Source organism: Chironomus tepperi, unplaced genomic scaffold (assembly GCF_022539635.2).
Source record: "Chironomus tepperi strain 1889 unplaced genomic scaffold, CSIRO-AGI_Ctep_v1 contig_85, whole genome shotgun sequence".
Lineage (NCBI taxonomy): Eukaryota > Metazoa > Arthropoda > Insecta > Diptera > Chironomidae > Chironomus > Chironomus tepperi.
The window spans coordinates 761,048-777,855 of record NW_027226207.1 but is presented as its reverse complement, the minus strand read 5'-3'; the positions used below and the strand labels follow the sequence as shown (position 1 = coordinate 777,855).

General features: G+C 33.6%; 2 protein-coding genes across 4 annotated transcripts; one reads left to right on the top strand and one right to left on the bottom strand.

Annotated features, from left to right (window-relative positions):
- Positions 1 to 204: 204 nt before the first annotated feature.
- mRpS5 (mitochondrial ribosomal protein S5) lies at positions 205 to 1,745 on the top strand. Its single transcript, XM_070634357.1, has 2 exons — positions 205 to 421; positions 478 to 1,745. The coding sequence occupies exons 1-2, from the start codon at positions 277 to 279 to the stop codon at positions 1,683 to 1,685; spliced, it is 1,353 nt and encodes a 450-aa protein (XP_070490458.1). The 5' UTR covers positions 205 to 276; the 3' UTR covers positions 1,686 to 1,745.
- A 49-nt stretch (positions 1,746 to 1,794) lies between these two features.
- Positions 1,795 to 16,548, bottom strand: Rbcn-3A (rabconnectin-3 alpha). 3 transcript variants are annotated; one of them, XM_070634862.1, is made up of 15 exons: positions 16,380 to 16,548; positions 15,214 to 15,778; positions 10,764 to 15,085; positions 9,847 to 9,936; positions 9,436 to 9,555; positions 5,038 to 9,371; positions 4,876 to 4,975; positions 4,391 to 4,474; positions 3,983 to 4,139; positions 3,811 to 3,923; positions 3,682 to 3,751; positions 3,543 to 3,617; positions 3,352 to 3,485; positions 3,203 to 3,286; positions 1,795 to 3,146 (listed from the first exon to the last, which is right to left on the bottom strand). In XM_070634862.1, exons 1-15 carry the CDS (start codon positions 16,464 to 16,466, stop codon positions 2,940 to 2,942), a joined length of 10,542 nt encoding a protein of 3,513 aa, XP_070490963.1. In that variant the 5' UTR covers positions 16,467 to 16,548; the 3' UTR covers positions 1,795 to 2,939. The 3 variants fall into 3 exon arrangements, with proteins under 3 accessions (XP_070490963.1, XP_070490964.1, XP_070490965.1); XM_070634863.1 differs by lacking the exon at positions 4,391 to 4,474; XM_070634864.1 differs by lacking the exon at positions 9,847 to 9,936.
- Positions 16,549 to 16,808: the final 260 nt, after the last annotated feature.

The following is a 16,808-nucleotide window of genomic DNA, read 5'->3' as shown; positions in this document are numbered from 1 at the left end:
AAAATCTTTAGAATCCTACTCCAAATTTTTTTAAATTTTTGAAAACCGCTTGAAATCAAAAATTTTTCTACAGTCAATCCAAAATAAAATTAATTAAACTGTTTTAACTGTTGAATAATGCGTCACTATTACAATTTGAAGAAGATTTTGCACAATTTTCGAACAATATGTTTTTCGAATATAGAATCGAAGGGATGAGCAGAAATTTGTTGAAAAAGAAAAATAATATTTCAACAAATTATCATTTTTGTGTTTTTAATTAGTAAATAACTCTTCATGGCGCTTAGATTGCTACAAACATCAAGGTATCTGACACGAGCCTTCCAAAATCTTACGATTTGTTCAACATCAACGAGTGTTTTAAACAGAAATCATGATTTAAATCTAAATTTTTCACGCAACACAAGTTTCTTCGTGAAATGTGAGTATGAAAAAAATAAATTTTTGAATTTATTAACTAAACTACGTTATTTTTAGTACCGGCTACTGAATTATGGAAGGGTGTAACGTCAGTATCAAATGCTGGAAAGAAAAGAGGAAGAGCAAAGGGTTTAATTAGAAGGAAAGATTTAAATAAAGGACAAATTATTGGTTTGGGAAAAGCTAATATCCAGTGGCCAGGTCTTTCAGCTCCTATCATTCGCGGACGAGAATTAGTTCAACGAAATCAACTTCCAGCAGATCCAGATCGTGAAGCAAAGATTATGAAAATTCGTGATGCAATGGCTAGTAAGAAATTTCAGAAAATAAGTACACTGGATCGTGGTTGGTCTGGAAACAAAATGCCTGGAAGAAGTATCGGTGCTCCAGATCAGATTGCTGAAGATACTTTTGAAGGATTTGATACAAAAGTCATAGAATTCAAACAAGTATTCAATATGAAAGGTAATTTGGGAAGAAAACGACGACTTTCGGCATTTGTCGTAACTGGAAATAAAAATGGTCTTGCTGGATTTGCAAGTGCAAAGGCTGTTGATGGACGAGCAGTGTTGAGAAAAGCTAAGAATCGTGCAGCACAGAAATTAATGCATATAGAATTGTGTGATGGTCATACTGTCTTTCATGATTATGCCTGTTCCTTTGGTCTAACAAAAATATTCGTAGAGAAGAAGCCTGAAGGTCACGGATTAGTTTGTCATCGTGCTATCAAAGAAATCTGTCAATTAGTCGGAATTAAAAATCTTTACGCAAAAGTTGAAGGAGCAAAAGGTGTCCAGCATATAGTTAAAGCATTTTTCTTAGGATTATTAGCACAGAAAAAGTATGATGACATAGCAGAAGCAAAGGGTCTTAATCTTGTTGAATATAGACCAGAATTTGGAAATTTCCCTAAAGTTGTTGGAATTCCGAAAAAATGCAGAGAGCAAAGCGATATCAGATACGATGAAATTATGGATTACAATACATTTGCAATGGACGGAAAAGTTGTATTAAAGAAGAAAAAGTTCCCTCCATTCTATGCTAACAGTTATGGTTACCACATCCATTTGAAAAAGCTCGAAGGACGAAGAAATCACAAAAAGATCAAGTTTGATATGCTTTGTGAACATGGACAAATTAAGAGTTATTTAACTGATAAGTATCCTGATGCACGACCCCACGGATATATTCTTAGAGACATTTACTTAAAGAAAAAGAGTGAGGAAGGACTACAAGGAGAAGCTGAAGCCGAAGTCGAACAGTAAAGAATAACATAAATCTTTGTATAATACAATAGTTGATAAATAAAAATACCTGAAATAGAAGTGCTTTATGCTTTTTATTACATAAGAATTGTTAGTAAGGAAGAGGATATTTCATAGCCAACAATATATTTATTATTCACTTTCAGCTAAATTATAAACTTTGCAATGATAATTCTTTGAATAATAATAATTAATTTTATATGCCATATGCCCAAAAAGACAGTGTGCTTGATCATCTGGTACCATAAGTACAATATGAGCTAGCTTGTCGACTATTGTGGGCTATGTATGTATATTATTATTATTTATCTCTTCATAAGACATTTTTTATTGATACTATATATCTTACTTTAATTTCAAGTAGCATCATTTAATGCTAGCTTTTCGTCTATATATGTAGATGTATATTAACGTTTGTTTGTCTTAGAACTTAAAACGAGGATATAGAATGTTAATTTGAAGATAAAAATAGGAAGGAAGAAAGTTTTGTTTAACACAATATATTCTTATATAATTTAAGTTTCTCATTGCATTAAATTGCATAATAATCAGCCATATCCCATTTTTGTGTTTTTGTTTAACAATTATTTTCTGACTCATTTTAATCTATGATTTATGCATGTATAACGACTTGAAATCCTTCTCATTTAATATTATTATATATTTTTATGTGTATATAGATAGTTTTATATTTATTTATTTATTTATGTTTTTCATTATCGGGGATGATTTTTCTCTTTAATATCAACAACACTAACAGCGTGCGTTATAGAATAAGGTAGATTAAGTTTGATTTCTTTATGATCAATTATGCAATTATTCGATATCGAACATAATATGAAGAGAATAGGATGAGAGTAATGTATAGCTTAAATATCAATAAAAGAAGCGACATGTTAATAAACAACTGAAACTAATGTCTTGTATTTATGTTGATGTCTTGTAAATTTCAGTTCCTATAACAACATGTCTTTCTTTATTTTAGTACAATTTACTTATTAGTTCTCATATATCACTTTAATCATATTAAATTATTAAGAAATATGAAAAATTTGTTAAAAAGAGTTGGGTTTTATGCTTTTTTCCATGTATTCCATAAGTTTTTTTTTTTGGAGAAAATTACATAAACTTTATGCTTTCCTTTACTTAAAATATGAAATGAAACTTTTAACACCATCGAAAGTCTTAAAGAGGAAAAATATTTCATTAAATCGTTATTAGTTTAAAAAGTTTTACACGTGCTTCATTCATTCCTTAATAAATTGCATTAACAATTGCGTCTCGGTCTGGTAAAGATCTTATCTTCATAGAACCGTCAGCTCCACATGAAAATAGTCTACCGAATTGATCAATGTGAATTTGTGTTACTCCTTGTCCAGTATGTTTGAAGAAACTACTATGCTTATGCTCGCCTGGATAATAAAATAGTGGCGTACTGATTGGCGCTGGAAGTGCCCAAATCTAAAATAATCGATTATTAGTCAAACTTCTTGATTATCAAATAAAATTAAATTTACCTTTATGTCACCATCGGCTGAACCAGTAATGAAAATTTCTTCGTGAGGGTCAACAGCCAAGCATTTAATTGCTGTGTCATGTGCCTACAAAAAAGTTTAGTCATTAGTTTATTTATTGTCATAATTTCTGAGTCATGACAATTTCGTACCTGGAAACGATGTCGTAAAGTTCTTTGGCGTACATCAAATATACACACATCTCCTTTCTTTCCTGCTGAAATCAAAAGTTGGTGTTGAGGAGCGTAGACTAAACTAGATGCACCTTGATCGTGACATGCAAACGCTATAAAAACAAGGATAGTCAGTTATCTAGAAATTCATTAAATCAATTCGAGCTTACATTGAACTAATGCTTTCTTCTGTGGCAAAAGTGTGTCCCAAATAGCTACGTTCTTACTTTCGGAACTGTGACCAGCTGAAAAATTGATAAAATCGCTATTAATAAATGTCCAAACTATCGGAATAAGTCAAAATCTCACCAGTTGCTACTAAACTGCATGAACCCAAGAACACAAAGTCCGATATGAGTTTATTGTGACATTCATTAGACTGTAAAAGTTTAATGCATTAGATATAACATGATACATATTAAGATCACTAAAACTTACAAAGAATGATCTATTACTTTGCGATGCAAGACCAACTTGCCATAAACTCAATTTTCCATCGCCGTCTGCGACTCCAAATTTATTGCCATGTTGCGAGAATCGACATCGCGTAACTAAATACAATACAACATTATTAGCATTAAAATACGAATAAAATATTTATGAATTTAACCTTTAGCAAAAGTGCCTGGAGGTCGTGGTGTGCAAACAGCTTGTTGATGACCCCATTCCCACATTTGAACAGATCCATCTTGTGAACCAGTAATGTATAATGGCATTAAAGGATGTGCGCTCATTCTCTTAATGTTATCAATTTTATGTTTCAGCACCTGTTGATTCACATTAAATACATGAAAAATTTTGTTATACAATTCAAGTCATAAAGGAACATCAATCCACAAAAAAAATATAAATAAATAAAATAAAGGTAAAAATTTTTTCAATCAACATAAAGACCAAACAACAAAAGCGATGACTATTAAAGGATAAATAAATTGAGGAACTAATAATTCAATCTCGAAAATCAAAAATCATAATTTAATGTGTGACTTTCTATTTATTTTGAGATAAATTAAAGTACCGGTCTCAAAAAGTGCTTCGATCGATCTATGATGAATTTGCAATATCTTGCATCGTGACTTCCCGCAAATACAGCGCCTTTTATCTATTAATTTCAATATCAATTGCATTATGCACAACAAATTTCATTCAATTTACATATTTTTGTCATTTTATGGATTTATGCAAAACGATCAAGGACAATTTTTCATTATGTTATTTTTTGACACAAATTTTACAAAACAGGCAGCAAAGGAGAAGCGAAAAAATGCACAAGATTAGTAAAGAGAGGACATTAATATTATATGTATGTTTAATGTTATATTTATATGCAAGACAATATTGATCACAAACATTTTTACACACACAGAATATTAAGGAAGATACACACATCCACACGCTATATAAGTGAGCAGTATTTGTGTTACTATCATATTGTGTGTGTGTGTATAGTCGTGATTATGATCAATAAAAACAAAATAAGTAAGAATATTAAACGAAACATACCACAGAAGCTCCTCGACCAGATTGCGGTGCAAGTCCTGGCTGTGGACTAACAGGCATTGGTGCTTGTTGAAGATTTTGTGCTTGACTCATAGCAGCAGCTCTATATTAAGTGTACAATTTTAGTGAATTTTCTATAATTAAAATTTTTAAATACATTCATACCTATCAACACCGGAAGCTTGAATGACAAGGAAACCACTTGAAGGAAGTGTGTCTACATCTTTTGATAAATTCATTATATCAAATTCACATTCATCTTCTAACCAATTTGGAGATTCGAGCAATAATGAAATGTCAATTTCTTGAAGTTCTTTTGGTGTCGCTAATGCCATCATTCCATGATTTGATAAATTAATACAAAATGCAGAAATTGATTCCTGTTCTTTGTGGATGATTCTAACAGGTTCAGCAAGCTGTTGATGATCTTTGCTACTTGAGCCGAAATTGTTAACAATAGCATCACTATGTTGTGAAAAGTCAACGACTGAATTAGAACCGGATGGTACATTTCCAGCTTGAGTTGAATGTGATTGTTGGGTATCGAAAGTAAATGTTTTTCTCTTTCCAAATATTGCACGAATAAAAATATCTTGGCACGCTTCTTGATGTACCATATAATTCCAAAGACGTCGAATTGGAGCAGCAGAAGCAGCACTTGGAGTAAATGGAGTATTATTCTTTTCAAGAATTGTTCGATATTTTCCAATTGAAGGACCTTTAGTATCGTCTTCAACAAAACATCCGGGAATAAAGTCGGCACCAGCTGGCCCTCTCGATTCTAATTCCTCCTTTAATAAATCTTGCCATATTGCTAAACTTCTAAGAGTTCCGTGAATTAATGGACTACAAACTGGAAGTTCTTGCAACTCTAATCCGGCGATATTAATAAACGAATGTAACTGTATTTGGGCATGCTTAACAATTGCCATTCTCAAAATGCACCATGATAATGAATTAGGATTTGTATGTTCTGTATTTTCCTTTTTATGCTTCTTAATTGCGGCAGCTGTTTGTAATTTCTTTGGATCATTTGTTAATGGATCGGCAAAAACATCTTCATCATCATCATCGTCATCTAAATCACTTACGGCACTATCTGCTGAATCATAATCGTCTTCATTCTTATCGCCAGTCAACATTGGTTTTGTTAAGAAGTAACTGACCATTGACATTTCTGGAGGAACGAATTGTTCTCTATATGTTGGCTTATCTTCCTTCATATTTGTTGAACTTGGTTGACCTCCAAATTGTCCCAAAATTTTCAGATTCATCTTAACTCGATGCTTCGTTATTGACGTTACTGCATTCCAAACACCAGTTTCTGGAGCGGCTTCTCCTTCGCTACTTTGTTGTTGTTGTAATTGCTGTTGAACCATTTGTTGTGCGGCTTGAACATGAGATGTGGCTTTTCTAAGCAATTTCTTGACACCTCCACCATACAAAAGTGCCCAAGATGAATCACTAAATCTCTGTCCAACAAGTCTATAAAGTATATGGCAATCACATGTTGCTAATGCATATACCAACAAAGACATAAAGGATGCAGTGAAAACTTCACTAAGTAGAACATTAAGTCTTGGTGTGTCTTCGTCCTTTTCGCGTGCTAATAGTGCTCTTAAATTTGTTACACCTGGCCATTTAGGTGGTGGCGTAGAAACAGCGACTGGTTCGTCTGTTGAATATTTTCGTCGTCTTGTATGAGCTTGTGCATTGGCCATTAAATGTGTACTTTGACAACTTGCATTTAATTTTGCGATCGTTTCCATTCCAGGTGAATGACATTCATTTGCAGTCAATTGCTTAACACTAAATGTATCTGAATCACATAATGATTGATAGATACACGCTGAAAGTGCTACAGCAAGATCGCGAAGAATAAAGACATCAGATGTGATGGGATCATTAATTCCAATTGGAGGGCCACGCAATTCGACAATTGTCTGAAGCATATCATGTGTTTGACTTTGAATATAACGAATTGGGTCGGCGATAACTGTTTTATTACCAGCGACACAAGCAGAAAGGAGAGGTAAGGTAGTTGGGAATGGCAATGGACTAAGTAATTGTTGTTGAGTCTTTTCTTGTTGTAATTCTTGTAATAAAAGTACAAGTTCCATTCTAACTGATGCTAAGCCACCTCCACTTGCTCCATGTAATGAGCAATAACTCAACAAGGTTCTCAATAATGTTTCGTTTGCTTTCAACCAACGTTTCCTTTTAGCTGCTCTTGCTACTTTCGCTTCAAAATCATGCTTTTCTTGTAAAAGAATCTCATGAAGTGTTGGACGATCATTATGTTGGAATTTATTTCCCATTAATGGGGTATCATGCTGACTATCAATTGCACCTCCTGCATGGTCTTCTAATGTAACATTCGTACTATCACCACTATCACTAGTACTATAATTACACAATTGTTTCAATGCCTCAACTTCACGTTCTAACCAAACATATAATTGATAACGTAATTGTCCACCATCAACTTCAAAACCTGTTGCTAATGTTGACAATTCTTCCATTAATATTTTAAGACATGCAATAAATTTAAGCTGCTGTGCCATTATATCCAATTGTCCATGCTTATTATCATTATTATGGCTAGAATTTATATTATCACTTGTTTCTACATTTGTTTTGGTATTGTCTTTCGATGTATCAATTTTCATTCCCAATCCATCATCACTTTCATCATCTTCGGCTGGTTCCTCATCGTCCCAGACAAGTTTAAAGCCATCGTCAGCTGGCTGAGAAACTGGAGCACCCCAATCAAAACTACTGGCACTTTCTAAAATATTATTACTATTAGTCACAGGCTGACTCCAATCAAATGTTCCAGTTTCTATAAGATTTGTTGTAACGTCTTTTTTATCTGTAGTTACACTAGTATTGTCATCATTTTCATTAATTTCCGAATCGATAACTTTGGTGGGTAATTTACTGAGAACTTCTAATGCTAAAGCTGGACAACCAGCCTTAAAATGTCCATGTGCTGTTGTAAAGTATAATTGTCTTTCTAATGGCGTAATTGAATCTTCCAAATGTAACTGCTTATCAGTTGCGATTGTGCTCGATTTAATTTTGGCATTTTGTCCCATTAATCCAATACTATCAGTTCTCGATAAACCAACACCGCCAATACTTCCACCAAAACTAAATCCACTCAACACAACCTGTGCTTTTCTCTTCTCTTGAGCTGTATTAGCAATATGTTGACGAATAATTAATGGATGTGTACGCAGATAAACATAGAAATTGAAAACATTTGGATTTGATGTTGTTGCTGCATTTGAACTTGCTCCATGATGTAATTCTGGATGTAATAAGGGATCTTCATCGTCATATGCTTTATGTAAAATTCCAACACCATTTTGTAATAAAGTTGATAAAGATCCTGAATAATCTTTAAGAATCCACAAGGCCATCGATCGTAGAAATGGATCAGGATGAGCTTTATCAATATCTTGCTCCTCACCATTCTTATCGCATCCTAAAATTTCCTCGTATAATAATTTCTTGTAGCTAGGTGGTGTATTGTCATGTTCTCCTTCATAAAGTCTTGTTATAATCATTGCCAATTGCAAATCATCTAATTTATTTAAACATACTTCTAAAGCATCATTTAAACTACCAGCGAGCAGGAAAAATGCAACAGCATGCTCAAAACGTTGTTTGCCCAACAATGCAAAAGCATTTTTCAATGCAGCCTTACGCCATCTATCTTCATTGAAATTATTTGCAAAAAATCCAGTCATTTTATCATCCCTTAATTGTTTAAATAAACCCCAAACAACAGACTTCTTTTTCATTGCAATGTAATAAATTGCAGCATCAAGAGGATCTTGTTTTTGTTGGAAGGACGCCTTTGCCAACTTCTCAACACATGTCCTTAAGACGGTTTGATTTCTAAGCCACCAACCAACTCCCAGTTCTCTCAATTGAGACCATTTGATTTGTCCTTTTGAATAATTTGGAATTAAATTCAACAAATCATCTTCACTTTCAGAATGAAATGCCCAAACAATATTTGATGTTCCAACACCTTGCTTTTGGAATTGAGATCGTTGTGCAAGTGGTAAACATCTCATTAAATAATTAAAATGTTTCATTGCCAACAAAAATCTTAATCCACAATCATCTAATGAATCTGTAGATATATTTTCACTATCGCCTGGATTTCCAGTTAAATTCTCTTTAGCAATAGCAGTCTTTGCAGCATCAATTGCAAAACGTTCTGCGAAATCTGTATTACATGTTGAGACTGTATCGGCGAGAGCAAGCAAATGCATCTGATCTAAACTTGATAAACCAGGAAGATGTGTATGCGTGAGTAATCTTGACAATAATTGGCCTTGTCTTGGACCAAAATGCGATAAATATTGTCTTTCTGGAATCGATGAACGACGATCAAAACGTCTCGTTGATTCAACATCGTCATCTTCCAATAAATCATCCAAATTGTCTTCTGCAACATTACTTTCGAACAGTTCATTATAATCCTGTGAATTAATAATCAGATTTTAGTGGATGTTCGGGAATTAAATTGTTAAAATTTTAATATACCTTAACTTCCTCCTTTTGCTGTTGAATGATATTTTCCTTATCAGCAGCCAATAAAGTCCATAATGGCAATGGTGGAATAGATGTAATTTCAGCATAATCAAGCGTGAGTTCTTCTGGTATCTAATCGCAAAATTCATGGAAAAAAACAATTTTTATCAATTAAACTCCACCCAAATATTAAGTCAGAAAGCAAAGAACATTAATTTTAAATGAATATAGTATCTAATCACATTTCACAACTTCATGTGCAAACTATATCATGTTATTATTTTTTTTTTGCTACACTAGACTAGATATATCTATAGACAAATATACTCGTGACAACACATACATAAACAATACAATATTAAGAAAAATATTGATGCAAAAAATGTTAATTGAACGTTTTTCACTTTAAATCAAAAATCGCACCTGAGTGGTTGAACCACGACCTTCTAAAGGACTAGTAGTCGTGCCTGCTGGATAGCTCACTGAGAGTGTGCGAGACCGTGACCACCCTCGCTGTAAAAGCATGATAGAGAGAAGATATTTTCATACGTACAAAACAATAATTTAATTAAATCATAAATTTTTTAACTCATAACATCATTAAAGTCATTAAAGTTTTGGGAAATTGAATAATTTGCGAATTAAATTATCCGTAAAAACACAGGAATAAATGAACAAAAAGGAATAAATAGAAACCGAAGTTTATTTTTATCATCACGCAATAATGTCTGAATGTGGCAATAAAAACTGTAAAAATGTGAAGCATACACTATTAATTTGTGTTAATTGAAAAGAAAAGCGTAACTGAATATTAAAATTTGTTAGTTCTATTTGATTAAGTATATAAGTATAAGATATTATGCATAGATAGATAGGTGATTATTTTTTTAAAGAGATGTGATCCTATAAGCATATTGTATAGGTAGATAGAATAGGACATTCAATATATGTATATTAATAGAGTAATATAATAAAGGAAGGATAAAGTTTATAAAAGTATAGAAAGTTTTAATTTTGGCAAAAGAGTGGAAGTGACGTGAGAATAATTAAGAGTAGGAATATGTTAAGAGTTAATAAGTTTAGACATTAATAGGTACAGATGTAAAAGTACTCAACCAGTTTGGACAGTTCTAATGCAGATTAAAATTTCTCAAAAGCTAAGGAAATTGATTTTCTTCAAATTAGCCTACACAGTCAGTAGTTTGGACTATAAAGTATGCTAATAATAAGGATTTTTTGGCAATGATTTAGCTAAATAATAAAGGAATAATCAATTTTAAATTGTTAACTGTCCTAACTGGTTATTAATAGAGGATAAAAATATTAAACAAGCTGCATACCTGTCGATTAAGACTCTCTTCATCTGCACTACTACCACGAACAGCACATGATCCACTAATGCAGCGAACTAAATGAGCAAGGATTGCTTTCACCCATCTAATTTTACCGGAATTAAGAAGTTCCATCAATTGCTTTGGATGATATTGTGGTAAGACTGGACATGCAATTCGTGAAGCTTCAAAAAGTCCAAAATCATTCATGTAATCAGCATTAACAACAATATCAGGATTTTGACCATTTGGTCCTTTCTTCTTCTTTTCTTGAGCACCAAAGAGCTGTAAATTGTTAGCACTAACTCTTGACAAATGTGGCATTGAAGGAACATTTGTTAATAATCTTTGATTGCTTTCAGTTGCTAATGAACGTAAATCCTCATCTTTTAACAATCTTGTGTCGTGATAATTGTCCAAGCTTTCAAGATGATGCAATAATATTTGTTCATAACCGCGAGGCTTCCATTGTGAATAAACATGCATTTCTGAATCCATTCCAACGACAAAAATTCCATCACGTACCCATGATATTTGCATTGGTAATGGTGGTAAACCATCTGCAGTTTTCAATTCAATTTGTCGCAATTTCATCCATCGAATTTCTTCATTGAAATTTGGACGTGCCAATGAACTAGCTTTTCTTAATAGAGGTCTATTTGCCGTTTGACTCTCTTTCATTGCTTTCATATTTGCTTGAGCAACATCACTCGACACAGGCGAGTAAAGGAATATTTTACTGCCCACAGCTACTGTAAGAATATGCGAACCATCTTCCTTTGATACCCAATCTAATTGAACGAGATGTTTTTGAGTCAAAGGACATGTATTTCCATGTTCTGTTATTGATTTCCTTAAGCTCTGTAAAGTACTGAAACTTGGGACAGCCAAAAGTCCACTACCTGTCTTTATTGCATCGGGTGTTAATTCTCCGTTGTTAATACTTGTTTGACTTCCACCGCTTCTACTTCCAGCATTTCTCACTAAATCATCATGAGCGAAAGGATGAAGTACTTGCTGTAATCGCTGCTTCTTTGCCAAAGATTTATGATCATAAAGATAACTCAAGTCTAAATGTGGATCAACTTGTATTCTTGGAAGATGAATATTCTTTAAATGAATTGTATCTTCCAGAATCCATTCACTTCCGCCAGTACTTTCACATTCATAAATTGCAACACAAAGATTAACATATCGCGAATCTGGATCAGCTTTTGTTGGACGAGTAAACGATTTTCCATATTTATAAGCACAAGCAATACGACCACTATAAGCAGCACTTATATGCAACAATTGTCCATTTACATCAATTGCAGACGATTGATCTTTACGAATCATGTCCCATTCACACCATTCGTATTTGAATTTCGCTGCATTGTTAGTTCCATCTTTCTTTGTTACTTGACATCGCCAAAATCTGACATTTGAATCTGAGCATGCAGTCACGATAATGTAAGGAGCAAAACAGGCTGGATAAATTGATGATGAACTAAGATGGCCGGCAGCTGGAGCAGCATGAATTACATCAACACCGTCAGGCAGTGGCAATTCCTGTGTGCATACTTTTGTCGTTTGAATATTGACTTTTGGACAATAATCATTAATTCCAGGCGGTGCATCTTTCAAGTCTTCTAATCCGGCAGTTGATTGTCTTCCTACTTTATGTTGTTCATCGATATCATCTAAATCTTGGACAATATTACTATCTGGTACATACATCATACTACTTGTTAATTCATCAGCCGAAATTGGCTGTGAAGCAATAACAATTCTCCACATATGTAGTGTTGTGCCATGATGAGTTCTTTCCAAAACAACAATATAGAAAGGTTCTTCAAATACTGAATTTCTTTGTAAATCAACCATTGCATCCAATTCCTTTTGCATTAATCCATCAATTTGTTCGCCCGTATCAAATGCTGTAGTATCAAACATTGATGAAAATATATTTGATTCTGAATCACCTCGTTCACCAATTATCAATTGTTCTTGGAATACATGTAAGAATTGTGTATTTTGCCAGTCATGCGTAGCATCAGCGATTGCATCTAATTGGATGATACATCCAGGGCGAGCAGTAGATTGTTGAGAAACTATTTTAATCTTATCATGTAAAGGAGATTGATGATGCAATAAACCGTCATTAATTGATGAGCATTCAGATAAAGACATCATTGAGTCCATCATTCTGTGACGTCGTTCAGAAACTGAAATTTCTGCCAACAATGTTCTTGCATCTATGACTGCTTGATATACACGAAGTGATTCACCGTCACTTGCTACAAAACATGCGGAAGGAGAATTTGATAAATTGCCAAGAGTTGTACTAGGCAAAAGCGTGGGAATCCATGCTACATTACTAAATGCTGAAATTTCAGGTGAATTAATACGAGCAAGTTCACTAACACCTCCTGATTGTGAAAGAGGGCCGACAGCATCAACACGCCATAAAATAAGTTCAGAACAGAAGCCAGAAGGAACACAAACATCTTTTCCACGTTGGAATTTATCAGCAGTAAATCTTGGCATAGAATCACTATGATTACTTTCATTCTCATCATCTTCATTAAATTCAGGAATGTTATGATGGGAAGTTGTCAATAAAAGTGGTAAAACTGGATGACATGTAATATCGTTGACTCTAAATCGATGTCCACTAGCACGAGATGCATGACCAATACTCAAAACTTGTGAGAATTTACTCTTATCAGCAAAAGTCAATTGCCAAAGATTTAATGTTCCATTTGAATGTTTTGTGACCATAGAAATTGCTGGCGATGGAGGAGCGACTAATAATTCACTTCCTGAATTTCCAGTTTCATTTAAATTAGCAGAATTATTAGCTGTTGAATTTTTCTCATTCGTTGTTTTCGATTTGTTTGTATCCTTTTCTTCATGCTCCTCATTTTCATCATCATGTGTTTCTTCTTGAACACTTGGCAATTGAGTCTCTGAGCCATCGACATTTTCCTTAGAAATATTCTCTTTGGTAGATAGATTTGAGGATCCTTTTACAGTTTTTATAACCATATCACGGAAATTGAGGAAATTTATAGCACTCGAATAAAGACTGACAGTTGTAGACATCGACATTGCGTCACCAAGAGGAAAAGCGGATGGAATTCTTGTCGAAAAAGAAACTTGAGCTTGACGGAAAGAGCTTGGTTGATATTCATCTAAATACTCAATAACCCAAATGAGGAAACTTCCATCAATTGGATGAATTGAAAATAATAAATCTGGATTATGGTGCCAATCTTTTAATAGTCCTTCGATTTTTAAATCTAATGAATCAGTTCCGCTGTGAGTATTGGCTCCGCCTTGACCTCCAGCTTGCCCATCAGTTAATAATGATTGGATTGATGTCGTATTTGACAATGTATGTGATGGAGGAATTGCATTTGATGTATTTCCAATAGAATGTGAACGATTCGCATGCTGTTGCTGTTGTAATAATTGTTGTTGTTGCTGATAATTTATTTCTGCATCACTATGTTGACTTTCATCGTGCGACATTGACTTATTCATTTTATTCAATTTTTTCTTTAATTCATCTGTTGGATTTTGTTCGTCTGAATGTTCCGACTGACTATTATCAGCTGCACTCATTAAATCTTCTTTCTCGATCAATTTCTTTGCCATTTCATGCATTAAAGCTTCCGCTTGTAACGAAAAATGCATATCTTTATTATTCAACCAATGCAATATAAAGTTTGGCTGTGATGCTGGATCATTTGTTTGCATTGATGGAACTAATGGAATGTCAGTTTCTGCATTAATACTTGCTGCAAGATGAAAATGTAAACCAGCAGTTACTCCAGTACCGTGATATCCATATGAATGAAAATCATGAACACTATATGTTGATGGGAGTGTTGGAATTGGAGGCTGTCCAAAACCATTACTTGCTCCATAGCCCCCAAAACCAGCACCCATTCCGGACATTCCGCTTGCAGCTTGATGTTTTGCATGACGTCTAATATGAAAACATGTTTTCATGTGTTTCAGTCGCTGTATAAATCGATGTTTATGACGATGTGTTCTGAATTTCGGATTTTGTGATGCTAATGGATCAAATTGACTCATATTAATAAGACCATCATCAGGCAATACTGTCTCGACCCAAATTCGGCAAATATTATCCAGACATGACGTAACAAGCATATTTGAAACTGAACCTTTTGGCATGTATTTGCTAGTTTTTCTCCAAGAAATATGAGTCACTGCTCTTGGATGCGCCACATAAACAAATCCATAATTTAATTCGAACGGACTGCCAATGAAACTTCCCATTGATTGATTATGTTCCAGACTTTTTGTTGGAAATAGTACTAAACGTTTTTAAAGGGATGAGAAAAATCGTAAAAAAATTTATTACAGTTTAAAGATAAAAGTAGGAGTTGATTAGTAACCATATCTAGTTAATTATCAATAAAAAATAAAATAGTGGGTTACTTACAGTGTTTATTCTCGTACCAGACTTTTACTAGACGATCACTTTTGCCAGAAGTCGCAAATAACGTTCCATCTGGACTAAATGCCATATGATGGACTGGCGCTGCTGTATGACATTTCCAAACGCATTCCCAAAGTTGTTCAACAGCTTCGTCTTGTTCATTTGTAGGAGTTTTAGGATCTCCACCTCCGATTTCAAATTTGACATTTGATGGCTCATCATCGTCTTGCTTAAGTTTTTCATGCCATAATTCAAGAACAGTACCACCAGTGAGTAATCGAGTACCTTCTAAATTCCATGAAAGGGATGTAATGTGTGAAGATGCTTGAAGAGATCCTGTTTGAACCCACTTATATTCTAAACCGTGAGCTGGCGGATGTGTTGAATGGATTAAAGGTGTTGGCTCAAATATGCACACTTTATCTTCGTACGCAGCAGCGATTTTTCCTGTATCTGTGCTACAATCGAGTGCATTGATTCTAATATAGTTGTGGATTGCACCGGGGATGATTTGTACACGTTCAAATGTACTTGCTAAAACAACAATATTGCAGCCTGCTGCATAAGCCTAGAAAAAAAATCATTTGATACAAGATTAGTCTAGAAACAAGAGTATTATCAAGTGTAAATATTTGAATTCGCTCAAAAGAAATAAAGCAATAAGAAGTAAAAACTATTGTTTACAAAGTGCACAACCAATATTAATGTTGTGTATGTACAAACTACGTACGAGTCAGTCAGTTAGAAGGGAAAGAAAAATACACTTATGCGGAATGATATCACAAAGAAGAGACTGAGAAAATAAAAAGAAAACGAAAACGTAAAAAAAGAAGTGTCAGCTGACTTATAAACGAAAAATCGTCAATCCACATATTGGCATACAAAAACACTTAAACTGATTACGTAGTGATAATATTCTGGATAAGTTTATGATAAATACTTGGGAAAATATGACACTTTTCAGCTTTTTCAGAGCTGATGAAAATTTTATCGATTATTTTTCTCACTCATTAAAATCACTCTAATTAATCGAATATACACACTTGTTCTCAATGAAAATGTAATATCACTTGAAATAAACAGAATTAATCAACTTTTGTACGCTTTTAGCTATGATAAAGACGAAAAATAAAGTAATGAATTTAGTGATGACGATAAAAATTTCTTACTGTAAAACTAATGCCTTCCACAGATCCAACAGCGAAACATCGATCGCCAGCATTTGCAGCTCCGCTTAATATTTGATGACAATTCATTTTGACTAATTAAATCCTACTTAATTACTTAAGAAACATTTTTTAAACTTATTTAAACTTTTTACTCTTTTTTCTTCCAATATTTTCTTTGAAAGCAATTGTTTGTAAATTAATGTGCAACAATCTTTACTTTGTCTGTCTGACTGTCAGTCTGTTCGGTTCTAGATTATGAATTGTGTAATATTTTATTAAATTTTTTCTAAAATCTTAAGATGTTTAGATACTTGTGCAAAATCAATTGAAAATGCTTACTAGATGTACTATAAAAATGCGCTTCAGACTTCTATAAAATCAAGTAAAAGTGTGTTTGATATTGGTTTTAGTAGACATTTCTGGTAGATC

Excerpts from the sequence above, each read along its gene's own strand:
- mRpS5 (XM_070634357.1), top strand. The coding sequence starts at position 277 with ATGGCGCTTAGATTGCTACAAACATCAAGGTATCTGACACGAGCCTTC. Across the intron at positions 422-477 it reads CACAAGTTTCTTCGTGAAAT|TACCGGCTACTGAATTATGG; the intron begins GTGAGTATGAAA and ends CGTTATTTTTAG.
- Rbcn-3A (XM_070634862.1), bottom strand. The coding sequence starts at position 16,466 with ATGAATTGTCATCAAATATTAAGCGGAGCTGCAAATGCTGGCGATCGA. Across the intron at positions 15,086-15,213 it reads CTGGTACGAGAATAAACACT|TACTATTTCCAACAAAAAGT; the intron begins GTAAGTAACCCA and ends AAAAACGTTTAG. Across the intron at positions 9,372-9,435 it reads AGCAAAAGGAGGAAGTTAAG|GATTATAATGAACTGTTCGA; the intron begins GTATATTAAAAT and ends ATTAATTCACAG.